Source organism: Wyeomyia smithii, chromosome 3 (genome assembly GCF_029784165.1).
Source record: "Wyeomyia smithii strain HCP4-BCI-WySm-NY-G18 chromosome 3, ASM2978416v1, whole genome shotgun sequence".
Taxonomy (NCBI): domain Eukaryota; kingdom Metazoa; phylum Arthropoda; class Insecta; order Diptera; family Culicidae; genus Wyeomyia; species Wyeomyia smithii.
Genome location: NC_073696.1, coordinates 973885 through 1001867, shown reverse-complemented (window position 1 = coordinate 1001867; position 27983 = coordinate 973885). Strand labels below are relative to the sequence as shown.

Genomic DNA, 27983 nt, shown 5'->3' with positions numbered 1-27983 from the left:
GGCCTTGCAGTACCGCACGAGCGCAGCAACTTCGGGTGGCGGTATATCACCTTGGTCGCCCGGGAAGTAGGTCGAAGCGACAACCATCTCCTGCTTTCTTCTGGTTGTCGGTACTTCAACCGTGACGGCAACGACATCGCGTTGGATAAATTCAGTAAAAGGTAAAAATTTTAGTTCTCTATTCAACAGAATTGTAGTCCTTGGTTTGGACTGCGTGTCGCAATAGATTAACCTACCGTTAGGAGCGTTAAGTCCGAGAACTTTGGATTCGTTGATCCACGGCTCCTGGATGAATGCAGCCGCTAGCTGCTCTATGGCGAATCTCCTGCAAAGGACACCCGAGGCGCCATTTGCGTGATGGAGATTCGCTTGCACACAGCGAAGGCTGCTCACTTTGCAGAGGAGTTGCCTTCTTTGTCCGGATCGGAAGATAATCCGGGTATTGGCTGACGGCTGCCAACAGCGGTTTGGCTAGTTGATGGAAGTTGCTCTTCCTCACTGTTCGGCTTCGGTTGCAGCAGTCGATTGGCAACAGAAGGTCGTCGCGCACGCTGTGGCGGTTTTTGACTCCGGGGGTGCGACTGTTCGGTGGTTGATGCTTCACACTCTTGCGAGTCTTCGGCGGAACCATCCGAGCAGCCGCGGGGTTGCGTTGTTTGGGTGGTGACAGGGCACTGACGGGGGAGCATCCTGCGCGTACCTTTCCAGCCGCAGGGTTGCGTTTGGGTGGTTGCGGGGCACTCTCGGAGGAGTTTCCCACGCGAACCTTTAGCCCATTCACAGGATCGCTTTGCCTGGTGGTGGCAGGGTACTCCCGGAGGAGTTACCCGCACGTACCTCCCCTGACATTGCAACGGAGTCTTTCCTGCCTGTGACGTTCGGCCTTTCGCTTACCTTTCGGATGCGTGCTTTGCCGAAACCGTAGTGCAGTTCATGGTTTCCATTTCGATGAGTTTGGCCGATTCTTCGTCGATATTCAGAACTAGTTCGACCAAGGTCTTTGCCAATTTGCGGTTACAGACTCGCCACATTTTGGTAGAGAGATGGTCGTTCTGATTCTGGAGTGAATGAAGGATCTTCTAGTCCGGAGAGTTCGCACTGTGCGCGAAGTAACCGACATAGGGTCTGGCCTTCGGCAGATCCTTCATGTGGTATACACGAAGCTGTGCTCCCTCCCACGGTACGAGGGAAGGTACCTCCCTTTCCAACCACTGCACTGTGTCGGTGTCGGCACAGGCAAGTTGCCGAAAGCCATTTTTTAGATAGCAACCGTTAAGGTGAAACGGGATTGTGGTCTTCTCCTATACAATTTTGAGGTTGGAGTTTTTTCTACTTTTGTAGTTTGAGCGTACAAAATTCGGCTTTCACTAAATAAACAGCACTCATATTGCTACTTCAGGCATGCAACAGTTGTGAAAACAAATAATAAAAGTTTCATGTACGTAGTCATCATAAATCAAGAGAAAATTAGATTGCAAAATTCGAGTTGATCGCGTCCACGTCCCGTTTCACCTTATACTTGGCAGCAATGTGATCGAGGATGAAGGTCCGGACAGTCTAAGGCTGGTCCGTTGTGAGTAGGGAGCTGGGGTGGTTAGCAGAAGTAACCGCAAGGCTTATAGCTCCCGCCATGTCCCTAAAAGTGGCCATCGGGAGCGGCTTCGGACCCGATGACCCCAAACCAGTGCCGTTCCGCAGTTTTTTAGGCTGTGGACACCTCGTACTGGTGTTTGGAGACACCAAGTCGTCCGACCGCTGACGCTTGACGGCGACTTGATTTGTTTAAGCAAGCTGCTCTGTCGGATGGAGGGCCAGCTTCCTGCCTTCTTCGTACGAGAGTCCGGAGCGAAGATTTTTGCTCAGTCGCCGCCTTCGCGCATTTGAAAGTCGCTTGACTAGGGGTGCCGATGATTCGGGTTTCCCTTCGTCATCGGGCCTTGCGATATTTCTATGAAGAGAATAAGAGAAGAGAATAGAGAATAAAAAGTTAAAACTAACCACGCGAAATGCGAGCTGAGAAGAAAGTAGATCAGGTTTTTCTGAAAAGTAACACGACTGCTAATTGGTAACTAATTAAAACTTGAGATCAACTTTTCTCCTTTTTATTAGATAAGTCGAATTGACAAAAATTGGAAAATTGGAAAAAAATGAGAGATTCTTAAGTGTCGAGGATATAATTCACTGGTTATTGGCAAGATAAATTTCCAAGATGTAATGTATTACTTTAACTTTCATGGCGACGGGCCATTTCCGAATCCAGGATACGTCTCCACATCATACTTTCTGGATTGTTCGTAATAAAGTACTTTCGGCATACTACCTTACTAGGGCCTCGATGACTAGTCTCGCGACGTGACCGCCGTCTAAGGTGTAGCTGGCAAGAACAGACGCTCGGACAAACTGCCCTCCAAGGAGAACAGCTCCCCATTTCCTGTCAGCATACGATCAAGTTCCCACCAATCTTCCCTTAACACTTAACGTCAGTATCGATAATCAACTAATTATTGTTAGGCCTACTTGGATAGTGGAAGTGTCAAATGAGCGTCCATCAAAGTTGCATCGAATGAATCATAGTATTCTTTCCTTCTTTCTCGTACCCTATTTTAATGTCATGGTGTTATGGTATTCACTATTTATTAGTTTAGTATTAAAGGTAGTGCATGACACAATTTCCAATAACAAACCGTACACAGATGCTCCGTTGCAATTTTATTTCCCATGTCAATTCACTGTGAAAGGATAACACTTTTCTTAGTAAATGGTTCTAGTTTCACACCCGAGAAATAAGAAAAGTTCCATCACTCTTCCAAGGTTGTATCGAATCGAACTTCTGAGGCCAATTATTCGCCGTCAGCTGTCAGGTTGTTGCTTCGCGAAGCGATTTCCTGTTGACAGAATTGATCGGTAACGCCGATGACCATTGCAAATGATAATTACTGGTTTTTATGTCAATAAAAAGAGCCGTTGTTCTAGCGATGTTCTCTTTTACATTCTGGCGTAGAACGGAATTAAATCGAAGAAGTGTTGCAGTTTTAAATTCACTAAATTTTTTAATCGGCCTGGACGATTTGATAGTTGTAATACTAGTTGGTATATTTTTGAGTTATCTAGTAGAACTAAAAAATTCTGTTGCGTAAATAAGAACACCACTGAGTAAACTCGTTGTGGGTAATTCGCTTGATTATTAGACAATTCGAGGTATTTTTTCATGAACTTGTAGCATGTTGTTTGTAGTTCTTTCTCCTTCTGGTAACTACTCTATCACCTGCAGGGCATGAAGTTCTTTGATTTGAAGGACCAATCGGCAGCGATGCCGTTCGGGTTACGTTTGCTGGAAATCGCAGGACTTTGTCGCAGTCAAACCCGGCAGATGCGATTCTTGGGTCTAACAGTGTGGGCCCTAGTGATGGTGGTAATTCCCAAAGTGGTTTTCGGTTACCGTGATCACATCGATTTGAAGATCCGTGGCCTGTCCGAACTGGTGTTCCAGTTACATCAAATCAGCAGGATAGTGATAGTCTACTTGCAAATGTCACACCTTGAAGAAGTGGTTAAAATCGTTGAAAAAACTTTCACTAAAGGTAGGTTTTTCAAATGTTGGAGAATGAAAATGAAATCAGTGTTGATCGTAATTTTTCAGTCCGTGCTGCAAATTTGGATTTTGAGATGAACGCCTTGGTGGATAGTGCTAATCATAAAATCGATAAACGTACGAAAATGTATGCCATTTACTGTTTTATGGCGGTGAATGTGTTTCTCTACAGCCCGGTGCTGCAAACGGTTACGTTTTATTTCATCAACCAAAGTCGCAACGAAACCGAAAAAATTGAATATGTAACTTCAATGGAGCTCGAGTAAGTCCAATTATGTGTACTGAAAAAAAATTTCTAAAGGCAACATTTTCAGATTTTGCGGTTTGAATGTTCGCGAAAACCTATTTCATTATGCAATTTTTGAATTCTGCATTGGCATCGTTCATTATTATACCTCAGCCTCATTTGCGTTGTTTGGAATTGTCATTTACTGTCCAACAGTTTACATAATATTGATATTCCGAATGGTCTCGAAGCGGTTAGAAAAGCTACGTCGCCTCTCTGGGGTGAATCAGCAAAAGGAAGTGTCCAACCTAGTCGATCTACATCTGGATGGGTTAAGGTTTGCTCCATTGATAAAGTAGTATTATTGTGGCTGAAAGTGTTCTTATACTTCTAGATGCGTGCACTATATGGAGAGTATTGTTGCCGTTCCAATGGTTTTGCAAATAGTTGCGTTCGTACTTATCCTTTCGTCCATGGTTTTGTACATAAGAAATGTGAAGAGCGTGTTGTAACTATTTTAAGATAACATAGTAATTGGTGTTTTTCCCTTGCAGAATCTCGATTTGAATGCCATTTCACTGCTCGTTTTATTGATCGTTGTAACTGCAGAAACTTACACAATATGTCATTTAACTACAAATCTCTCAGAAGAGGTAAACACTCCTCATCTTGAAGAAAGTTCATAACTAAGTAGGTAATCCTTTGTTCTGCAGAGTTTCGCCGTGGCGAAAGCGATTTACAATAGTACCGATTGGTACCAGCTACCAATTGATAGTCAGAAAGCACTCTCTCTAATGCTACTCCGAGGTCAGAAGCGGGAAGGTGTAACAGCGGCCAAGTTTTGCTTTATGGATATCGAGCGATTTGGCAAGGTGGTACAGACATCCTATTCGATTTACGTCATGCTTAAGGATCATCTGTAAGCGGCGAAACATCGTGTTTCAACTTACTGCGTTGAAAGTTAGAATGATCTAAAAACACAACAGATTAATAGAGAATTTTTGATTTGAATGAAACAAACACAATAAATTTTGGATTGAAAAAGTTAATCTTTTTTGTGAAACTTCAAAGTTATAACAAAACTTTTGGTTGAAAAATTAAGACATGAGAATGTGAGACGAATATTTTGTTGAAGTTTAAGCAATTTTTCAACAATGGTTTACGAAAGTAAAAAAGTGCTGCCCTAAAGCTCGATACAGCAGCCCTAGAAAAGATACAGTTTTTTAACCATTCCTGTGAATTTTGGTGCCCCTAGCCATTACTAAAACGCGTCAACTTTCGCGAGATTTCGCATAGTAATTGCTCGCCAGGATCGTTTCTTCAACCTTATGGCTACGAGAAAACTCTTTAGTTTGAGCACAACTGTACTGACCAGCGTTATCGCTCCTGAAGAAAAAAGCACTCAGAATTGATGGAAGACACTGCAAAATAGTAAAAATGACCAAATGAAGAAATCATCCCTGAAAGGCCACAAGAAGAAATTGCTACCAAATTAAGGTTGAAATTAAGAAAAAAAACTAGGTAACATAATGCTTAATTAATCTAATAATGGTCATTGAGTTTTGAACTCTAAAGTTTACTTCTAAAAACCAAATGAAAAAGGACCAAGATATGAAATAAGCCAATACATAGAGTACCGTTAAAAGCCGGGAAAAATTGTCCCTCTCTATGGCCAAAGAAATCAGAAAGTATTCTAAAATCGAGAAAAACAATACGATAAAATGATGTCCACTTGTGTCCGGATTTTTTGTAAAATTTAAACCATTTGAAAGCAAATAATTTCAGAATAATGTTTTTTTTTTTAAATAAATGAAATTACGAATTAATCAAACAACAACCTAACGCAAAACAAAATCAAAATACAGAAAAGTGAAATCAAACACAATGAAACATGATCCCGACATAAGTTTAGGAAATAAACAAAACGCATCACACGGTCAAAAAATATAATTTCTCAATAAGTAGGCTCTGAATCGGTTGAAATATTCCTAAATGCAAAATAAGTTCAAACAGAGTCGTCAAAAACAATTACAAATATAAACAGAAAATATTTTCGAATCTATTTTCTTTGTTCTATACATAAAAAATCTGTCTTTGTTCTATACATAAAAAATCTGTCTGTCTGTCTGTCTGTCTGTCTGTCTGTCTGTCTGTCTGTCTGTCTGTCTGTCTGTCTGTCTGTCTGTCTGTCTGTCTGTCTGTCTGTCTGTCTGTCTGTCTGTCTGTCTGTCTGTCTGTCTGTCTGTCTGTCTGTCTGTCTGTCTGTCTGTCTGTCTGTCTGTCTGTCTGTCTGTCTGTCTGTCTGTCTGTCTGTCTGTCTGTCTGTCTGTCTGTCTGTCTGTCTGTCTGTCTGTCTGTCTGTCTGTCTGTCTGTCTGTCTGTCTGTCTGTCTGTCTGTCTGTCTGTCTGTCTGTCTGTCTGTCTGTCTGTCTGTCTGTCTGTCTGTCTGTCTGTCTGTCTGTCTGTCTGTCTGTCTGTCTGTCTGTCTGTCTGTCTGTCTGTCTGTCTGTCTGTCTGTCTGTCTGTCTGTCTGTCTGTCTGTCTGTCTGTCTGTCTGTCTGTCTGTCTGTCTGTCTGTCTGTCTGTCTGTCTGTCTGTCTGTCTGTCTGTCTGTCTGTCTGTCTGTCTGTCTGTCTGTCTGTCTGTCTGTCTGTCTGTCTGTCTGTCTGTCTGTCTGTCTGTCTGTCTGTCTGTCTGTCTGTCTGTCTGTCTGTCTGTCTGTCTGTCTGTCTGTCTGTCTGTCTGTCTGTCTGTCTGTCTGTCTGTCTGTCTGTCTGTCTGTCTGTCTGTCTGTCTGTCTGTCTGTCTGTCTGTCTGTCTGTCTGTCTGTCTGTCTGTCTGTCTGTCTGTCTGTCTGTCTGTCTGTCTGTCTGTCTGTCTGTCTGTCTGTCTGTCTGTCTGTCTGTCTGTCTGTCTGTCTGTCTGTCTGTCTGTCTGTCTGTCTGTCTGTCTGTCTGTCTGTCTGTCTGTCTGTCTGTCTGTCTGTCTGTCTGTCTGTCTGTCTGTCTGTCTGTCTGTCTGTCTGTCTGTCTGTCTGTCTGTCTGTCTGTCTGTCTGTCTGTCTGTCTGTCTGTCTGTCTGTCTGTCTGTCTGTCTGTCTGTCTGTCTGTCTGTCTGTCTGTCTGTCTGTCTGTCTGTCTGTCTGTCTGTCTGTCTGTCTGTCTGTCTGTCTGTCTGTCTGTCTGTCTGTCTGTCTGTCTGTCTGTCTGTCTGTCTGTCTGTCTGTCTGTCTGTCTGTCTGTCTGTCTGTCTGTCTGTCTGTCTGTCTGTCTGTCTGTCTGTCTGTCTGTCTGTCTGTCTGTCTGTCTGTCTGTCTGTCTGTCTGTCTGTCTGTCTGTCTGTCTGTCTGTCTGTCTGTCTGTCTGTCTGTCTGTCTGTCTGTCTGTCTGTCTGTCTGTCTGTCTGTCTGTCTGTCTGTCTGTCTGTCTGTCTGTCTGTCTGTCTGTCTGTCTGTCTGTCTGTCTGTCTGTCTGTCTGTCTGTCTGTCTGTCTGTCTGTCTGTCTGTCTGTCTGTCTGTCTGTCTGTCTGTCTGTCTGTCTGTCTGTCTGTCTGTCTGTCTGTCTGTCTGTCTGTCTGTCTGTCTGTCTGTCTGTCTGTCTGTCTGTCTGTCTGTCTGTCTGTCTGTCTGTCTGTCTGTCTGTCTGTCTGTCTGTCTGTCTGTCTGTCTGTCTGTCTGTCTGTCTGTCTGTCTGTCTGTCTGTCTGTCTGTCTGTCTGTCTGTCTGTCTGTCTGTCTGTCTGTCTGTCTGTCTGTCTGTCTGTCTGTCTGTCTGTCTGTCTGTCTGTCTGTCTGTCTGTCTGTCTGTCTGTCTGTCTGTCTGTCTGTCTGTCTGTCTGTCTGTCTGTCTGTCTGTCTGTCTGTCTGTCTGTCTGTCTGTCTGTCTGTCTGTCTGTCTGTCTGTCTGTCTGTCTGTCTGTCTGTCTGTCTGTCTGTCTGTCTGTCTGTCTGTCTGTCTGTCTGTCTGTCTGTCTGTCTGTCTGTCTGTCTGTCTGTCTGTCTGTCTGTCTGTCTGTCTGTCTGTCTGTCTGTCTGTCTGTCTGTCTGTCTGTCTGTCTGTCTGTCTGTCTGTCTGTCTGTCTGTCTGTCTGTCTGTCTGTCTGTCTGTCTGTCTGTCTGTCTGTCTGTCTGTCTGTCTGTCTGTCTGTCTGTCTGTCTGTCTGTCTGTCTGTCTGTCTGTCTGTCTGTCTGTCTGTCTGTCTGTCTGTCTGTCTGTCTGTCTGTCTGTCTGTCTGTCTGTCTGTCTGTCTGTCTGTCTGTCTGTCTGTCTGTCTGTCTGTCTGTCTGTCTGTCTGTCTGTCTGTCTGTCTGTCTGTCTGTCTGTCTGTCTGTCTGTCTGTCTGTCAACACCGCTGTAATGAAACACGGAAAAAAATAGAGATTGGATTTCAAGGTTTTCTTCTCACTTTCGATTCTTGTTATTTTCATTGCATATAAAGCTGATGTGGAGCAAAACCAACTTCGATTATCCAGCGCAAAAATCATACGCTTACATCCTTAACAGCCAGATGAGTAAAAACTCAGATGTATTCATCAGGGCCGAGTTCCTAGCTCTGGCTTGTGAATCGTTCAATTGTCTTTCAAACTGTCGAACTAAACAACAAAAGATACAAAGACATGGTGATATTTAAAAATAAGAGGACATGGTTTGGTTATACTTTGCCAACATTTCATTCAATCATTATGTTTAGATCATTATCATTATTCTTATCAGGTTTCTATAATAATAATCAATATAAATAATAATTCTTTTCGTCATTTCGCATGCTATTATTCATATCACAAAATTTTTGTATGCACTTATGAACGTGCAAAACAAAAGATATAGATTACACTAAACCCAATGCGATACCTTTCTATTCGACACCGATTCGAATGTTGAATAAATCCACAATTTTGTATTTCTATGCATAATTCTGTGCGATGGATTTCCACTGCAACTTGATAAGCGTAACTTTATGCAACCGAAATATACTATTATCATCCTCTCTAGAACAGAATTATTCCAATATAGAAATATGATGCATTAATCCAGCAGAACAGATAATGTCGTAATTCAATCCAACATTTTGCATCTGGTCAACATTTTGCAACTGCCATTTGGAGTTTATCGATGCAAACAGATTAGGGGTCTTCACATCGAGCTCGTATACGAATACCGAGCCGTAAACTGCGTATCTTCAATTACTCGTCAATGGAGGTGAGTATTTTTACTGCTGGGTTTTTGTTTACGAGCTCGACATGAATCCCCCTATTGATTTCCAGTCGCGTCGCGTAAATCATCAATTCGTTTGATTTGTGTGTGATTCTGCTCATTTCCACTTGAACTACTGTCAATCAACCCTCGCTTTGATCCTACAGTCTCTCACTAGGTCGAACGAATTACAACAGTGGACATTTTGATTGAATCAAATTCAAAGGAACTCCTCTAAACACATCAAGCCACATTGATTAGCATTGAAGTAAATGTACCAAAATCGATAACGCCAGCTGTGGTTCGTTTTTTTCGCCTAGTACCGTGCCTACTTTGATCTCCGCAAAATGTTATCCATCCATCCATCCAGAAATCATTGACATTTTTGTTGGTCCCCAACATTGACGTCGTATGAAAACTATGTCGGATATCGATTGACACTTCAAGTGCATTCATCCAGCATAAAAAAAATCCAGAATTCCGACACAAAGAACGGGAAGATTTCAGATCGTAAACTAAAATTTGTCGCCAAAAAGTGGAATGGTATAGAGACAAATCGCGCGAAATGACCGATGGTCGAATATCGACCATTTTTGATTTGAATGAAACTTTGCACACGTATTTGGCTTAGCAAACTGAGCATTTTTCACAGGTGGAGAGATTTTTTACACCCATGAGTTACATTCTAGAAGGGCGTATGCCTTTTGGCACAGGTTTTATTCGAAGCATTGTAGCTCAGAAACCGTTGGTTGTATAGAAAAACTGTCTGAAAATGAGTTGTAGGGAAATAAAAATGCATCATGAAAAAAATATACACTGTACAAAAAAAAATTTTTCGACCAAAAAATATTAAAAATAAACATCGAATTTCAATTTAAAAAAAAAGAGTTGAATTTTTTTTTAAGTTTTTTTTAAGAAACTTGACGTTAATACGCAACTTTTTAAAAAAAAAAGTCAAGGATGGAGAAATGGAAAATATTTTTTTTTATGGAAGATTAATTTTTTTATAAAAATTCTAATTTAAACATTTTTCAAAATATTTGTATTTTGATGATTTTAAAAGATGCAGAAAATCATTTTGAATCAAAAAGCTCTTGGTAGTATACATTTTAAAGGCATCGGTTTTCGAGTTATTTTAAATTTAAGCTCGAAAAATTATTAATATTTCGGAAAATACACGTTTTTCTTAATTTGTCCATGGTTCTCCAGCAAAAACCATACGTTCATTGGAATGCTTGATCAAAAAGATACAATTCATTCTTTGACAACAAAACGATTGGGCGAACGGTTCTCAAGATTGCGTATTAACGTCAAGTTTCTTAAAAAAAAATTAAACAAAAATTCAACTCTTTTTTTTTTAAATTGAAATTTAATGTTTATTTTTAATTTATTTTGTTAAAAAAAAAATTTTTTTGTACAGTGTATATTTTTTATGGTGCATTTTCAATTCCCTACAACTCATTCTCAGACAGTTTTTCTATACAACCAACGGTTTCTGGGCTACAATGCTTCGAATAAAACCTATGCCAAAAGGCATACGCCCTTTTAGAGTGTAACTCATGAGTGTAAAATATCTTTCCACCTGTGAAAAATGCTCAGTTTGCTAAGCCAAATACGTGTGCAAAGTTTCATTCAAATCTAAAATGGTCGATTAAATTTTCGCGTATTTTCAGGCGATTTGAAATGATTTTGCTCTATATTCGTTCACCCCTTGCTTTCCCGTCTGTAGCTGTACAGCAGAGAAAGAAAAAAGTTGTTCTGTCGATGTGCAATTGCGTTGCCAAAGGCTGCCAAAAACCGGATAGAAATCGTTTGGGTGAACGCTCGGTTTGGCGTTACTTTTCAAACACGCAGCGAAGCGTGACATCGCCGTGGAAGTGCTTTCCGAGTTGTTCAAGACGTTGGATTTTAATCACTTTACCTATTTTTTCGATACTTTGCTGAATAATTTACTCCGGCCCGTCGCTCAATTCATAAGCCGTTTAGAAAACGCTACCATAAGCATCAATTTACCTAATGAACCATAAACATTCAAGGTTATGAAACCTCGTCAGATCACAATACTTACCCGGCTACGTTTTTTGTTTCTGATTCGTTTGCTCGTTCCGCACGAAATTTGATGGTTCGATTGGCACTGTTTGCTTGTGTTCCAGTTATAACACCGCACTGTCTGTAGCGAAAAACGTGTTTAAAATACGGGTGCCACAGTGACATGACTTAAATTTTACAAACGGCAGAATGCCTGACAGATTTCACCATTCGCTTCCCTCGGCTCGAACAAGCAAGAACAACAGCAAAGTTGGCTTCCAGCTTCAGCAGCTTCTCTTCTGCTTCCACCATGGGCTAATGAAAATCATTGCTTTAATTATTTACCGGACATAAACACTGCTGCTTTCATTATTTCAACCGTGACGCCCGGAACTGGCTGGGCGAGGATTATCGCAGCTGTTGTGCCATAACATTTCCCCGCTTTTGTCTAGGGCCAAGACGAACTAAATTGAGCTTTTGCTGGTTAGAAATAAAGGACGACCTCCACCGGGCAGGTCGATGATAGTGCCCCTAGGAATTAAAAGTTCCCTGCTCAGGTTTATGTTTGTGCCAATGAAGAAGAAAGATAAGAAAGGTATAAAAAATGGCATTGACGTCAAAGTGCCGCCCGTCATAATTTTTGTTACTTTTCGGTTATTACTATTTGTGTATAATGCGCAGTCATTAGACACAATAAGTAATAAAAAATTGCCCTAAAGTAATAAAATGTTCCCCGTATGCGTTGGGTGTAGTTACATTAATTTCTAAACTATACACGAACATAAAACAAATTAATTTTGTGTCCTCAGCCTCAAGGACTTGAAATACTGTTTCAGTTTATACCGGGACATCGTAAAGTCAATGGCTTCGCAGTGTTGATTATAAGAATTCATCATACTATTCATAGATCCATTTTTTGCGTATTCCGTACGATGATGGTTAAGAGCAAATAAACTACGGTGTCGAAGTTGTCGAATGGGTGCATAAAAGTTCAATTTAGAAAGTAGTGCTGCTGAGTCAACGTTCTGCGAAACGATATCGTTCACAAATGAAGCCATCGCGTACTCTCGCCGTTCTTTTAATGTTTGAATGTCAATCGACATGCAGCGTGCTTCATATGGTGGAAGACGATGTGCGGTCCAACCTAGCTTACGAAGAGCATATAGTAGAAATTGCTTTTGTACTGATTCTATTCTTTCTTCATGTACGCCAGGACGAAGAGACCACACAATGCTACAGTATTCCAGTATTGACCTCACATAGGCAATATACAAAGTTTTGATAGTGTACGGGTCTTGGAAATTATAACAGAAGCGTTTGATAAACCCTAACATGTTGTTTGCCTTGTGTATGATAGTGTTATAATGGTCGATGAAATTAAGTTTAGAATCTAAGATTATTCCTAAATCCCTAACTTTATCACATTTCTTCACATTCTGATCCCCTAATGCAATTACAATTTTGGGTGTTGTTAATTTTCTGCTAAAGGATATTACATTGCATTTTTTTTACATTTACTTCAAGTAGGCTTTTCTTACACCAGATGTAAAATGTGTGGATTTCATTCTGAAATTCATTGATGTCTTCTTGATTTTTTATTTCCAAAAACAGCTTCATGTCGTCGGCATATATTAGAACTTTAACATTTTTGAGGATGAAGGAAATGTCGTTTACGTACAAAATGAAAAGAAGTGGTCCTAAGTGGGAGCCTTGGGGAACACCTGAAGTAACTTGAATGGGATTTGACTTTTTTCCATTGAATTTTATTATTTGTTGCCTGTTTGTTAAATATGATTCAAGCCACTTCAGGAGACCAGACTCAATTCCAATTTTTTGCAGTTCAAAAAGTAGCATTGGTATGTCAATACGATCAAATGCTTTGCTAAAATCTGTATAGAGAGCTTCAACATGGTTCCCATTATCCATTGCATTCAATGAGTAATCTACGAATTCAAGTAAATTTGTGGATGTAGAGCGGCCTTTGAAGAAGCCGTGTTGTTTGTCAGTTATTCGATTTTTGACTTGAGCAAATATCTTTTCATTGACAATTGCCTCAAAGAGTTTTGGAATGCAAGAGATAATAGCGATTCCACGATAATTACGTATGTCAGATTTACGCCCAGATTTGAAAATAGGCACTAAAAATGAGCTTTTCCATATATTTGGGAAGACTCCAGTTTCCAACGACATATTGAACAGCCAGAACAAAGGAGATGTAAGCTCCTTCGAAAGATTTTTCATGAGTGCTGGAGGTATTCCGTCAGGTCCAGGTCCTTTGTAAGGGTCTAAATTTCTCAGACCCTGCAAAACATCCTGTAACTGAAGTTGGTTGACACCAACGTTTCTTGGATATTCTGGATAAAATGCAAAATAATCGCGGTCGCGATTTTCTTCGGAAAATGTGGTATAGATTTCCTGGAAAAATTTTGCAAAGAGATTGCAATTTTTCTCCGAGTTATCACCAACATGTTCATCGAGTTGCATTATTGATGGAAAATTGTCTGATTTTAGTTTTGTTTTGACGTAATTGAAGAAGTTCTTTGGACAAGACTTAATTTCTAGTTCAGTTTTTGTATTGAATTCTTCAAATGCATCACTGATTGCAAAGTTCAGTTGATCACATATTTCCAAGTAAATTGCTAGATTTTCACTGCTATTGTGCTTTTTGAAAATTTTGTGTGCTTTTTGTTTGCGGGTTTTTAAATTTTTTATTTGTTTGTTAAACCAGGCTGGATGTTTAATGTTAGCGTGGCGTCGTTTTTTCTTCAATGGAATTTCTTGAGAGATGATGTTGTACAGAATTTTGTAAAAGACGCTAACAGATGATTCGACATTTCCTTCATCTCTAAAAATTTGTTGCCAATTGACACAGTTTAATTTGTTTTTAATATTTGCATAGTTCGCGATTTTGAAATCAAGGACTTCCTCATACTCACAGTCGTTGGGTCTTTGATATTCATGTAAAAATAAAGAATATTCAATTGCTGTGTGAAACTTTTCGTTTTTCCACAGTGGGTTAACTGATTCGGTCACACAGAAATCTTCATGGATATTCGTTAAGAGTAGGTCCAAATAGCAATTTTCACGGTTTCTTGCATGGTTAACCTGGTTCAAACCTAGTTTAGCAATTTCGTCAATCATGAAGTGCAAAGTGATGTTATCTCCAACGACTGGGAGTAGGATGCTTTCGTTTTCAGGGTCCAAGATGAAGTCAGCGGTGTTTTGATTGAAGTCCCCATAGATGTGAACTTTCACTTCTGGAGGTAGTTCAGATAAAAATTTTTCTGCGCAATTAAAAAACTTTTCATACGTAATTTTATTAGCGTTATGTGGAGGAAAGTACACAGAGGCGAAAACGTGTGTTTCACCTGCTATGTGCGATTTTATCCAAATGTGCTCGAATTCTTTGAATTTAGGTGCAGCAACAGTTTCTGAATTAAAATTCACAGAAACCGCTATGAGGACTCCTCCGCCTGACTTCTTCTCGGATTCTTGAAGATTCCTGTCATTCCTGAATACATTAAACATATTTCCAAAAATCTCTTCACTTTTGACACTTTCATCCCAGTTTGTTTCAGTCGCCAATATGACTGAAAAGGATGAGCCTAAAAGATTGTTGTAAATTTGTTTCATTTTGGCTGGGCCTTTCATGCGATTGAAATTTTGACAGTAAACCAAAATTTCAGTCGCATTTTGTGTTGGTGAAGAAATTTTTGGTGATATGGTGGTTGACGATGTTTGAGGGTTGGTGAGTGTTACCTGTAAGTCTTCTTCTTTCTCATCGAAAGGGGTCGTTATTTCCGAAAACTCGGTTTGTAAAATTTGTCGGTGCTTTCCCTTAGTTGTTGAAGGCGGTGTGTTCGTTCACTGGATAATGATGTCCGATGAGACTGCAGGTCTGCTAAAGCGTCATCGCGTGATATTCCCAGTTCTTCATGTACGTCCAGGAAAATTTCACGTAGCAGGTTTAAGTCAGTTGGTAGTCCTTCAGCTGCCAGCATCACCGATGCACTAATTTTGGTGATTCCTCGAATGCATACCGTTATTGGCTGATCATGCAGGAGAGCAAGGAAAGTTCGTACCGTATCCATAATTTTGTGATCACGCAGCCGTGCTTTCAGATAGCGTTTGTCACCAGCAGCGGATTGCTCCGTTAGTCTGACAATCGGTGGACGCATAGGATTTAGCAGCGGAGCAGTATTTTCCGGTTCTGACTTTGAAGTAGTGCTCTGTGTTGTACCTTTTTCAGATCGATACGGGTTGATAGTTTCTCCTTTCCTGAAGTTGATGAGTTTTGGAGCAGAAAGTGCAGCTATCGGATGGTCGGTTGATGAGGGTGGCCCGGCGAATTGAACTTTTGCTGTGGCTAGTAATTCTTTGTCTGATGCGTTGATGCGTTGATAGTTTTGCGTACCGCTGTGCTGGTTGTTTCATCATTAGCATCAGTTTGCAACCAATTATGCAACCAAAGCATCAGTTTTCGAAAAATTGTAAGTATATACATTATTGAAAAGAAAGTTTTATCATTATCACGTAAATCATTCTTTCTGATCTTTAGAAGCACTTTGCGGCGATTCTAAGTTGAATTTGGGATCATTTTCTGTTTGGGCCTTTTTCGGACCTTTAGACGATTCTGAGTTTATTTGGGAATCATTTTCAATATTGGTTTTTTCTTGCTTTTGAAAGCTCTTTTCGGTGAGTTTACGTTTAATTTGAGATCGTTATCTAGGCTGAATTCGGAGCTATTTTCTATGTTGGCCACCTTTTTAGATAAATTAAGGGATCGAAGCAGGCCTTTGCCGAAAATGGACGTACCATAACGAAGCTGAGGACTGTTCGCTTCTTCGGACACACTGCGTTATTAAGAACTTTCTGGAACTCTGCCTTCGACGCGATAGCGGTATACCCAAGACTCGTTGGTACTCCGGTCCCTTATTCCGAGAAAAATGGACTGCTTCGTCCGCACTGCACTAGCCTAGTGCCTCCAAAAATTTCACCGAATTCGACACCCAGTTGCGTATGTGGAAACCAACTGGAAGTGGATGTATTTTACTTACCTCCTGAGCTCTCTGGATCGCCTGCTCAACAGTGTCTACGCTGTCGTAGTAGTCGTCAAGTTCTTGACCAACTGTGCCGAATACGGAGATCACGTAGCTCCGAAAGTGGCTACGTCCATAACGTACACTTGTGGTGCTCCGGTTTCATTAGTTCCGAACATAAATCGGAACGCTTGTTTATCCAGGTTTCGAATTTTCATCTGGTGAAAAATTTCCTGGATGGCCCTCTGAGTTCAGCGATACGCCTCGAACCGAAGCAGCTGCATCCCAAACCAAACACATTTTTTTGGGCTTCTTCGGAATAACCATTTCTTTGCAGCCTTAGTGCGCCAAGCTCTGCTTCCTTCTTCACATGGAGATGTAGAGGAAGTAAGCAAAGCAAGGCCTCCAAGGCTGCTGTCGGTGTTGTGCGCAGGGCACTGGTAACTGAGAGACAGGCCAATCGTTGGTAAGTTTCGCCTGAGCTGTCTTTTCATTTACTTTAGGCCACCATGCGAGGGCTGCGTAGGTTATACGTGGCCGAGCAATGGTGATGTAAGACCAGAGCGCTAATTGTGGTTTTAGCCCCCAGGTCTTGCCAAACAGTGTACTGCAAGCCCAGATAGCTGAAGTTGCCTTCTTGATAGCGTAGTCTAGGTGAGCAGTCCAGTTCAGCTTCTTATCCAGAATGATTCCAAGATATTTGGTCTCATTACTGAAACATAGTCTTACCCCATTCAGTAGCGGAGGAATGATTGTGTGCATTCTTCGCTTGGTAAATGGTATAATGACCGTTTTAGCGGGGTTAATGTTCAGCCCTTTTTCTGAGCACCACTGAGAGGTGGTGTTAAGTGCCGTTTGCATACGACTAGATAGAGTTGCATCACATTTTCCCCGAACAGTAAGGACTATATCATCAGCATATCCAATGACTTCGAAGCCCAGCTGTGATAGCTTGGTTAGGAGAACGTCTACCACCAGTGACCATAACAGTGGAGAGAGAACTCCTGCTTGAGGACACCCTTTCACTGCCCCTACTGTGACAGACGTATCCCCCAATGCAGCTGTGATCTTCCTGCTCGAAAGCATTGCTTGGATCCAGCTCATTGTAGTATCATCGACTCTTTTATTTTGTAGAGCCGTGTAAATTGATGCAAAGGACGTGTTATCGAAAGCTCCCTCAATATCAAGAAAAGCGCAGACCGCTGTCTCTTTATATTTCAAGGACTTCTCGATCTTCGTCACTAGGCAATGCAAAGCGGTTTCAGTAGATTTACCCTGTTGATAAGCATATTGATGCTTGTGTAAGGGTAACTCCTTCAGAAACTCACTGCGGATGTAGTTGTCCGTAATTTTCTCCATCAACTTGAGAAGAGTTTACGTCAGACTTATAGGTCTGAAAGCTTTGGGCAATGTTTTGTCTTTTTTGCCCGGCTTTAGTATAAACACCACCTTAGCGTTCCGCCAGTTGACCGGGATATGTCCCATAGTAAAGCTGGCTCGAAAGAGGCTGATGAGTTCTAACATAACGACTCCGTCCGATTTTTGTAGAAAGATTGGTAGAATGCCATCCGGTCCTGGTGACTTCATAGGCTCAAAAGAGCTTAGTGCCCAGTTGATAGAAGTCTCCGTGAAGATTCTACGAGCGAGCGCTGCGGAGATTGCTGTCGATCCAGGAAAGTGAATGTTCATAAGAATATCCAGCGTTTCCTTGGTGGTGACAGTCAGACTACCATCTTCCTTTTTCAACTGCCCAAGACCATTCGTGTGATCTTTGGACATCGCTTTTTGCAGTCGCGTTGCCTCAGGTAGAGTCTGAATGTCTTCACAGAATCGAATTCTAGACCTCCTTTTGGCTTTGCGTAGCTCAGCGTTGTATTTTGTAAGGGATGCTCTATAGGCTTCCCAGTTGGACGTGATTTTAGCCCTGTTGAACAAGCGTCTAGCTTCCCGACGAAGGTTGCTGAGAGTTTCATTCCACCAGGGCACATCACGGCAGACTGTTCGATTTGTTAGCGGACAGTTTGACATAAAAGCTTCCGTGATCCTGTGCTGTAGGTCACTTGCTGCGATGTCCAGTTCACCTGGAGTTCGAATATTTTGGTGGCAGGATGTTCTCGAATTGACCAAATGTTCCTTAAAAGAGTTCCAGTTGGTTTTCTTAGGATTCCTGAAATGTTCTCTTCTCAGAGGAGTGGCCTCGACGTCAAATCTGATGTGTCTATGGTCTGATAAACTGGGTTCATCAGAGACATGCCAGTTCTTGACTTTCTCCGTTATCGAGGCGCTACATAGAGTGAGATCTAGGACCTCTTGTCTAATATCATTACTGAAAGTTGGCTCGTTTCCCACATTGCATACATTAACATTGTTAGAAGTAAGGTATTCAAGTAGGTACTCACCTCGAGTGTTGACATCCGAGCTGCCCCAGACTGTGTGATGCGCGTTGGCATCGCTGCCGACGATGAGTGGCTTGTTGATGCTTCGGCAGTATCGCACAAGTGCTGCTACTTCGGATGGCGGTATATCGTCCTCGTCCCCCGGGAAGTAAGCGAAGGCAACAACCACTTCTTGAGTGCCGTTGGTTGTCGGGACTTCCACCGCAAGGGCAACCAAATCCCGTTGGATGAACTCTGTAATGGGAACAAATTTAATGTTTCTGTTCAGCAGAATTGCAGTCCTGGGATTTGACTGTTGATTACAATAGACCAACTTACTGTTTGTGTTGGCTAAGCCAAGGATCCTGGTGTCGTGGACCCATGGTTCCTGGATCAGCGCCATGGATAGCTTATCCTTGGTGAACCTCCGGCAAAGAACACCAGAGGCGCCCTTTGCGTGATGGAGGTTGCTGCTCATTTTGTTGGCAGCGCGTCCTTCGTCGGATCTAGTTGAGATCCGATTGGTGGACGGTTGCCATCAGCGGTGACGCTGGGATGGGTAGTCTGCATACCCTCAGCAACAGGCTCCCGTTTCAGCAGACAGTAGGCGACAGAAGTGCTACTCTCACGTTTAGGCGGCGGAATTTGGCTCTGAGGGTCGCGACTGTTCAGATGCTCACGCTTACTCCTCTTTCGATTTTTCGGCGGAACCTTCTTCGCTATCGCGTCGAGCAGGTGGTAGCGGTACACTGCCTGAGGGAGTATCCGAACGTACCGTTCCTGCCTTCGCACCAGAACCTTTCGCGCCTGTGTTTGAGGACTTTCTGCCAACCTGCCGCATGCGTGCTTTGCCGTACTTGTAGTTCAGCAGGAAGCTCTGTGCCGCTATGAGGTTAGCAGACTGTTGGTCCAGCTCCACCATCAATTCGACAGTCTTTCCAGTAACGTTGCGATGACATACTCGCCATGCACGTGTGGAGAAACCGTCGTTCTGATTTTGGAGAAGACGGAGAATTCTCTCATTTGTGGTGTCCACACTGTCCTGGAAGTACCTTACAAATTTTAGGGCCTTCGGCAGGTCCTTCGTGCGAAAGACACTAAGGTGTGCTCCCTCCCACGGTATGAGAGAAGACGCCGTGGTCACCAGCCATCTAACTGTGTCGTTGTCGGCACAGTCAAATTGTAGGGTACCGTTTTTTGGGCGGCAGCTCCCAAACTTGGGCCTGATGGCCGGTGACTCCTGGTCCACAATGCAGTCCAGAATGGCATCTCGAACAGTTTTTAACTGTTCAGGGGTAAGTAGGGAGGCTGGATAGTCTATCGTTGTGATAGACAGGCTCGTGGCCTCCAGCATCTCCCTATATGTTACCCCTGACGTTTGTCGCGGTGCAGGGGGCTCCGCCAAGTCCCGGGGCTTTTTGCTGCTCGGGCCCTTAGCGCTTGTGTTTGGCGACGCTGTCTCAGTCGACCGCTGTCGCTTGGTTGCGACCTGACCTGAGCGGTCAGCTTGGTCGACTGGTTGACGAACTATGCCTATGGCCTCCTCACGTGAGTGACCCAGGCTTAGCAGTCTTTTAAGACGCCGCCGTTGCGATTGGGAGAGCCGTTTGACATCAGCACGAGGTGACTTAGGTTTCCCCTTGTCAATCGGCTGTGTCTCCGGATCGGGAAGACTGTCCGTCGGGCTCTCTTCTTTCCCGCTTGGCGAACCGAGGATTAGTGATGAAACTGAAGGTCCTCCGCCCAGCGATTCGCTGTCGAGGTTGAAATCCATCTCCAGTTCCATCTCCTCGGTTCTGCCTGTAGCGTGCAACCTTGTGGGGCTGCACGCCATGGAGTGTGTTGGCTCCATTTGTTCCGACAGGTTGAGGTTGCCGGGGCCCTTTTTTGAAAATTTGTTAAACTCCAGTTTTTAGTCCCACGAGTTTGCCACGAAAGAAGGGGTCATCTGCGTGTCACGATAGCCTAACGCAGAAGGCTAGGTCTATTTCGACTGTAACGATTTCAAATTTATGGTGTTTCGGCTTGCAGTCTTCTCGTAGGACAGTAGACAAACTTCTGTTTTGATCTTTTAAGAGAAGACTGCAAGCCGAAACACCATAAAAAAGCAGAAGGCTAGGTTACTGTGGAAGGGCGCCAGGTATTCCACAGGCTCCGTTAGCGGCTGGGAATTTATTTATGACGTGTTCATCCGGAGAACCGCCTACTGCGCCGTCCCGCTCTTTTAGCGCGTTGACGTATCGGAAACTTTGCTCCCTTTTCCGGTGTTACCTATGCGTTTGGCTGATGGCTATTTTGGGGTGCTAGAAATTGTCTTTAGGGGTGCTCAAATTGTCACATGACACTTCTACCGGTATTTCCGCTCGGCGGCAAGTTGATCGTCCAGCTTCTGCTGTTCATACTATTCCACTTCACATTGGAATTGAAGTTCTTGCTCATACATCTCGCGTTCCAGCTGCAACTGTTCCACAAACAAAGCCTTTTGCTCGCAAGTTGCTTTTTTCGGTCTTCCATTTGCTTCACGAACATATTCCTCATTTTCTGTTCCTCGTCAAATTGCTGTTCGGTCAGTTCGGTGACGGAACCAAAGTGATTTGAGCTAGAATAATTTGACCCGGATTTTTTCGATGGCTTCCTTTTTGCCTTCGGAATTTTTAACTGGTTGCCCGACGGTGCACACTACGGGCAGTATCAATCGATCTTGGCTTTCTTCTGGTCGACTCATGTAGCCGACTGTAGCCTTTTCAGGTTATATCCGGAAAATAATTTTAAAATTAGGTTTGCGTTCTTCCCAATCAATCACATACAATCTTTTAGCTTTGAACTAGAAGTAGGTTTTTATTGAGTATCCTTTTATAACAAAATATACCCGAAATATACATTATTCCTTTTGTTGCTCTTTCTCTGTCTAGGTTACAAACTTTATACTGAAAAGAACCTAACATCGGCCTCGATTAGTAATATCGCTTTAAGAATCGGTCGATCTACATTATTTTTCTGTATTTTACCTAAATTTCAGTCTGAAAAAGCCACACCGTGCTTTCTTCTTTTGATAAATCTTTTTTTTCGCCTTAAACGTCGTTTTATTTTTCCTCTGCTTCCGTGACATTTCTTCCATCTTCTTAACTCCTAGTGATGTCCCAGAACGCAGGCCGTGAAGCTAAAGACTACGGGGAGTCTCACAAGTGCATGACATGTTCCAGAAGCGGGACGCCAAACACTTTATGGAAGGCCTGAGATGCGAGTCATTAAACTGATTACCAAGGTGATAGCTACCCAAGCAGTAAAATTTGTTTCGATAATGAACTTTGTGCATCACAGCAACAAATTGTTATGCGAAATTAAGTTGCAGTTACATCTCAGTTTCTCATACAATGACAAAAAAAGCGCAGGAGGTGGAGCCAATTGCAACATTTTCGTTGTTTCAACACAAGTTTCAAGAATGAAACCGCAGTGTGTATGAACTAATGCATGGAATTTGATAACAACATGGTAAATGCTGCATGGCAAAATTTCAGCTACGAAAATGCATCGTAGCAGCAACTATGGCGCAAAAGAAACTTCATGGCGTTGTGGTATGAATGGCAAATGGTCAGAATGGAAAGAGATTGTCTGTACAGCAATTTATCTTTGATTATTTCCAGAATTTTGAGGATTCAACTCCAGTTATCGATTTATATTCACTTTTCTCGTTTGTACTATCTACGTCATTTGCTGTAGAAACACTTGCAAGCTCATGGCTCAGTTTTAAATATTGCTTCCCTTATCATGCTAATGGTCATTACCAGTTTTAATTTCGCTTTTTCAATTCATCAGTACCTCAGCGTGATAATGAAATTCAAAGCAATTTATCACATTTCGTTTTAGAGACCCACACTTTTTGGACGACTTCTAGTCCAAGTACCCAAAAGTTACAACGCAGTAAATAACCTCATCTCAAAAACAAATATAAGGCGAACGATCGAGCAAAAGTTGCTGTTACATGGCTTCAGAACATGACAGCAACTTTTAGAAGTATTTTTGTGTGTTTGTTTTTTGTATCTCGCAAGCATCACGTTGGCAACCTATATGCTCCACCCACTATATCTATTAAGTGAAGGTTAGGTTTTCAAATGCCGTTTACACGCTTCAACAACAAATCCAACCTCGCGAATTACGTTGTTGGTGTGAAGAGTTTTGAAGCAGCGATACAACTTTAGTTGTTGCTTGTTTCTTTACAATTTCATAGTAGTAACAAAAAATGTTTCTTAAAACCTCGGAATTTCATTAGTGCAACAAATGATCACAATTAATTTTTTTTTTTTTTTTTGGAGACCACTGTTTGTGAGCTAACTAATAATACGTGCCCCGATAGCTATCCGTTTAAGTTATTAATTTATAAGTGAATTAAGTGGCCAAACTTGTTAAAAAGTGTCAAGTTGTGATCTGTGATGCTTTGTCTAAGTGAGAAAAGTGAAGGTTTTGTGATAAACACAGTGTTCTTTGCGTGAAAATAATAATTTTTCCTCGAATTTCAATTGAAAATTGTAAGGCCAGCTAAGTTGCGTGAGTGTGAGTGCCTACTTTGTGCGTCGCGCTAACTAGCGGTTCGTTATTAACATGCGAAAATGGAATGCATGGCGGTGTGAGCGAAGAGAACGATAATATCTGGCGAGAGTGTGAAGAGAGTGGTGTTGCGCTGTGCTTGTCGGCGTTTGTTTCGCTGGCATAGGCATAACCAAAATAAAACAGATGAGTAGGTATAAGTTTTTGTATCAAACATTTTAAGAATGCTTAGGCTCTGTGTGTAGTGGTTTTTAGCGGCTGTTGGACTTTGCCAGAAGTGTAAATGTGTCATCTGTTGGGTGCACAAAGTGTGGTAGCTTTTCGGTTGCGGGTATTTTTTTTTTATATTTACAAACCAGATTGTGCGGTGCACTCTCACAGGTCAAAATTGACAGTTTTACAATTTAGTTTCAAAATTTATCTTGTTTTATGATTTTCCTAGCTTTTGGACAAATGTTGATACACATAAGTAACTTTTATTTAATTATGTTGAAATCGTTTTGGGCGTGAAAATAGTTCACGACAACTGAACTTTGATTGCAATTATTTTGGCATTTTAATAATAAATTTGGAACTCTGTTTTGTTTAATATGCTTATTTGCATTTTTTTAAGTTTTTGGGCTATGAATGCATGGAACTTTGTCAGTTTTTATACTCAGTAGGTGTCTTTGGTGCGAAACGTTGGTCGCGTATGCGTCGGTAGGAGAAAATGGAGCGGTCGTGCATAATGCCCCGGTGAAAAGCATCATCGGCCCGGGTGAGTTTTGTTTATCTAGGGGTTTCCGGAGTGTAGTGGGCACGCTATTGTTTGCTTCGGGGAGGTCAGCTCAGTTTCGCGCACGTTATTCTGACAGGGCTCAGTGTAACTATCTTAATACAGCGGTTTCGGAGTTCAATGACCATTACATCGTATAATGCTCGGGTGTGCCTTGTGGGTTTTTTTACTCGCTCTTACGGTTCTTTGAGCTGGTACAAGTAGTTTGCGTTCGACGTGCGGTGCGTTTTACGAAATTCATTCGTTTCGAGGTAAATTTTAATAGTTCACGGGATGAAACGCGAAGTTTGGTGTGATACAGACTGTTAACGATTGGTTGCCGATGATATCTGGAAACTTCGATTCTCCTATATGCCGATACAGCGATCGTGATGCGGTTCTACTTATATCGTCTTCTGATGGCCGGTTGCGCAGAGACTGAGAAATATCCATATCGGGCGCGAATTTGTGTAGAAAAGATCGCACCATCAACCTCGATGGATCCAGATCAATTCCTTTCCACTAACACTAATTCCTTCCTTTGATACTTGTGGATGATGCAGAGGATTCCTCGGTCTCTAGTAGCAACAAGTATTAAACTAACACTCCCGATATCCCTTCCTCTATTGATTTGCATTGGGCGTGGCCAGCTACGTTATTGACCAGTGAAAAGAAAAATCACCAGGAATTGTACACTGAAAATGGCTTGCTACTCCTAGGCACCATTTTGACGGTTCTTTGTGCAATTTCAGCTGATTCTGGTCAATCGCGGGCAACACACGGGCGATCAAATATGCTATGCTATGCTATGCTAAATGATCACAATTAATTTTTCTATTATGTTTCAGTTGTTGCTTGGGTACACCAATAACTACCACCAGTTGGTTCTCCCACATTATAGGAAGGCGGCAAGCAACGGGTAGAGCCAACACTCCAACCGTCCAGCGATGGTGAATCGTATCATCGAGGGACTTTTCACGACACGAGCCAAGTCCTTGGCCATTGGCGGTCCAGTCTCCCGTCCGACATTCCACTATCTCAGGCACAAATCGGGGATTGAATCCCTAATCTGGCAATCACAATGGCCAGGAAACGATAGTTAGCGTACCCTAAGGTCACGGTTGTAAATAACCGCGTAAATCAACTCAAATCAACTAATGTCGCATAGCTCAGAGCTGCACAGTAGCGAACGGAAACTTCTTGCCAGAGTGATTTCGTCCATACTTGAGTACGATGTGCCAATGTGGTCCAACGCGCTAGGTACTAATAGTGATCGTGGACGCTTTTCTTATTGCTGCCCTAGAGTCATACCAGACACAATGAAACACGTGTTTTGATTATATCTTACCTGCTGACTGCCGACCAATACGCATGGCAAACTAGACCGCTTAGACAACGTCACTTTTCATGCAAAACGGTGAAATGGGTTTGATATTTTGCGGTAAATGTGACGTTGATATTAAAACCACAGAGAACAGACGTTTATCTTATTTTCGAAGGATGTGTAAATACATGCAACCGTCGTTTAACCTTAAGTAGTAATGCTCCCGCAATATAGATGTCGTTAGTGTATTAACGTATTTTGATTCAAATTTTTGCAAACAATTTCAATATTTTTTTATATGAACGTGAATGTCTGTTCTCTTTGTTAAAACTCAGTGCATTTACAAAAACATTCTATTAGATCAGATTAAAGAAATAAAGCGTTTTTCTTAGTTGCGAACAATTTAAAATAAATCACCTCTGATGCGATATTCTGTTAACGTCAAAATGCCGGCCCACAGCTGAACTGTCCAACGTATTTTGGAACAATGAGAGAGCTATACTTTTACTACCAGTAATTTTTTTTTTTTTAAGGGGGGATTTGTTAGTAGCTTAAGTATTTATGATAAATATTAGTAAATAATGAGTATGTGTGTCCAATCACAAATGGTGACTTCTCAACACTGTTAGAAATGTGTAATTTTAATTGTTAGGATTTGTTTGCTTTTGCAATTAGGACTTATCATTCGTAAGGATTTAAACCTACTTGTCAGAAAAGGGGAAGTAAACTTACAACTAACTTAATTGCTAACTTATTGGCTATAAAGAGAGCTTATCGTAGCAATTGAGGATTGCAACGATTTTTATCGAAAATTGTTAATAATTTTATTTGACATAGCTTCTAATGGTTCAACACCAGTAAGTCTATGTAATTCGAGTGTACCAAACCAAGGAGGACGCTTCAAAATCATTTTCAGAATTTTATTCTGAATCCTTTGGAGCGTTTTCTTCCTTGTTGAACAGCAACTTGACCAGATCGGTACAGCATAAAGCATTGCTGGTCTAAAAATTTGTTTGTAAATCAAAAGTTTGTTCTTTAAACAAAGTTTAGAATTCCTGTCAATGAGAGGATATAAACATCTCGTATATTTGATGCACTTGGCTTGTATACTCTCAATGTGCTCTTTGAAAATAAATTTTATCATAAATTAGTCCCAAGTACTTAACCTTGTCGGACCAACTTAAAATAACCCCATTCATCTTGACAACGTGATTATTGTTTGGCTTGAGGAAAGAAGCCCTAGGCTTATGCGGAAAAATTATCATTTGAGCTTTAGAAGCATTGGGAGAGATTTTCCACTTTTGCAAGTAGGAAGAAAAAATATCTAAACTTTTCTGCAATCGACTGCATATGACACGAAGACTTTTTCCTTTTACGGAAATGCTTGTGTCATCGCAGAACAATGACTTTGTGCATCCTGGAGGCAAATCAGGAAGATCTGAAGTGAATATGTTGTACAGGACTGGACCCAAGACTGAACCTTGAGGTACACCTGCTCTGACAGGAAATCTATCAGATTTTGAATTCTGATAGACAACCTGCAGAGTTCGATCAGTAAGATAATTTTTTAAAATTTTGATTAGGAAAATTGGAAAATTAAAAGTTTGCAATTTCGCAATCAAACCTTTATGCCAAACACTGTCGAATGCTTTTTCTATGTCTAAAAGAGCAGCTCCAGTGGAATAACCTTCAGATTTGTAAGCTCGTATCATATTAGTAACTCTGAGCAATTGATGAGTTGTGGAATGCCCATGGCGAAATCCACACTGTTCACTTGCAAAAATTGAATTTTCGTTGATGTGTGACATCATTCTGTTAAGAATAATTCTCTCAAACAGTTTACTTATTGAAGAAAGCAAACTGATTGGTCGATAACTTGAAACTTCAGCTGGGTTCTTATCCGGTTTTAAAATGGGAGTAATTTTTGCATTTTTTCATAATTTGGGAAAATATGCAATTTTGAAGCAGCAATTGAAAATTTTCACTAAAAATTCCATTGTGCTCTCAGGGAGATGTTTGATTAGTATATTAAAGATTCCATCGTCACCAGGTGCTTTCATATTTTTGAAATTTTTAATAATTGATTTAATCTCATTCAAGTTAGTTTTAATTATTTCTGCAGGTAAAAAATTCTGGGAAGAAATTAAATCAAATTGACGTGTGACTTCATTTTCAATTGGACTCACAAAATTCAAATTTGAGTTATGAACACTCTCAAACTGCTGAGCAAGTCTTTGAGCCTTTTGTTCATTGGATACAAGAAAACGTTCACCATCTCTTAAAACTGGAATAGGCTTTGAAGGTTTCTTAAGAATCTTCGACAGCTTCCAAAATGGTTTTGAATATGGTTTCAATTTTTCAACTTTAGTCTCAAAATTTTGATTTCTCAGAAGAGTAAATCTATGTTTGATCTCTTTCTGTAAATCTTTATAAATAGTTTTAAAAACAGGGTCACGAGAACGTTGATATTGACGTCTGCGGACATTTTTCAAACGAATTAGAAGTTGAAGATTTTCGTCAATTATTGATGAATCAAATTTCACTTGAGCCTTTGGAACAGAATAATTCCTGGCATCAACAATTGCACATTTTAATGCTTCCAAAGCGAAATCAATATTCACTTCGTTTTGCATATTAAGCTCATTATTGAAATTTCTCTCAATATGAGTTTTGTATCTTTCCCAATTAGCCTTGTTATAGTTAAAAACAGAGCTCATAGGGTTTAAAACTGATTCATGTGATAAAGAAAAAGTTATTGGAAGATGGTCAGAATCAAAGTCAGCATGTGTGATCAAATCACTACATACATGACTTTGATCTGTTAGCACCAAATCAATTGTTGAAGGGTTTCTTACAAAAGAAAAGCATGTAGGACTATTCGGAGACAAAATAGAATAGTATCCTGAAG

At 41.3% G+C, this 27983-nt stretch overlaps 1 protein-coding gene across 1 annotated transcript; it reads left to right on the top strand.

The window, feature by feature from the left end:
* The first annotated feature begins 3008 nt into the window (after nt 1-3008).
* Nucleotides 3009-4829, top strand: LOC129731733 (uncharacterized). The gene is made up of 7 exons (XM_055691961.1): nt 3009-3198; nt 3272-3581; nt 3641-3854; nt 3907-4155; nt 4213-4312; nt 4373-4471; nt 4532-4829. The coding sequence occupies exons 2-7, from the start codon at nt 3275-3277 to the stop codon at nt 4739-4741; spliced, it is 1179 nt and encodes a 392-aa protein (XP_055547936.1). The 5' UTR covers nt 3009-3198; nt 3272-3274; the 3' UTR covers nt 4742-4829.
* The last annotated feature ends 23154 nt before the right edge of the window (nt 4830-27983 follow it).

Coding starts and splice junctions, on each gene's coding strand:
- LOC129731733 (XM_055691961.1), top strand. CDS start 3,275: ATGAAGTTCTTTGATTTGAAGGACCAATCGGCAGCGATGCCGTTCGGG. Junction 3,855..3,906: donor GTAACTTCAATGGAGCTCGA/GTAAGTCCAATT, acceptor CAACATTTTCAG/ATTTTGCGGTTTGAATGTTC. Junction 4,156..4,212: donor CTACATCTGGATGGGTTAAG/GTTTGCTCCATT, acceptor TTATACTTCTAG/ATGCGTGCACTATATGGAGA.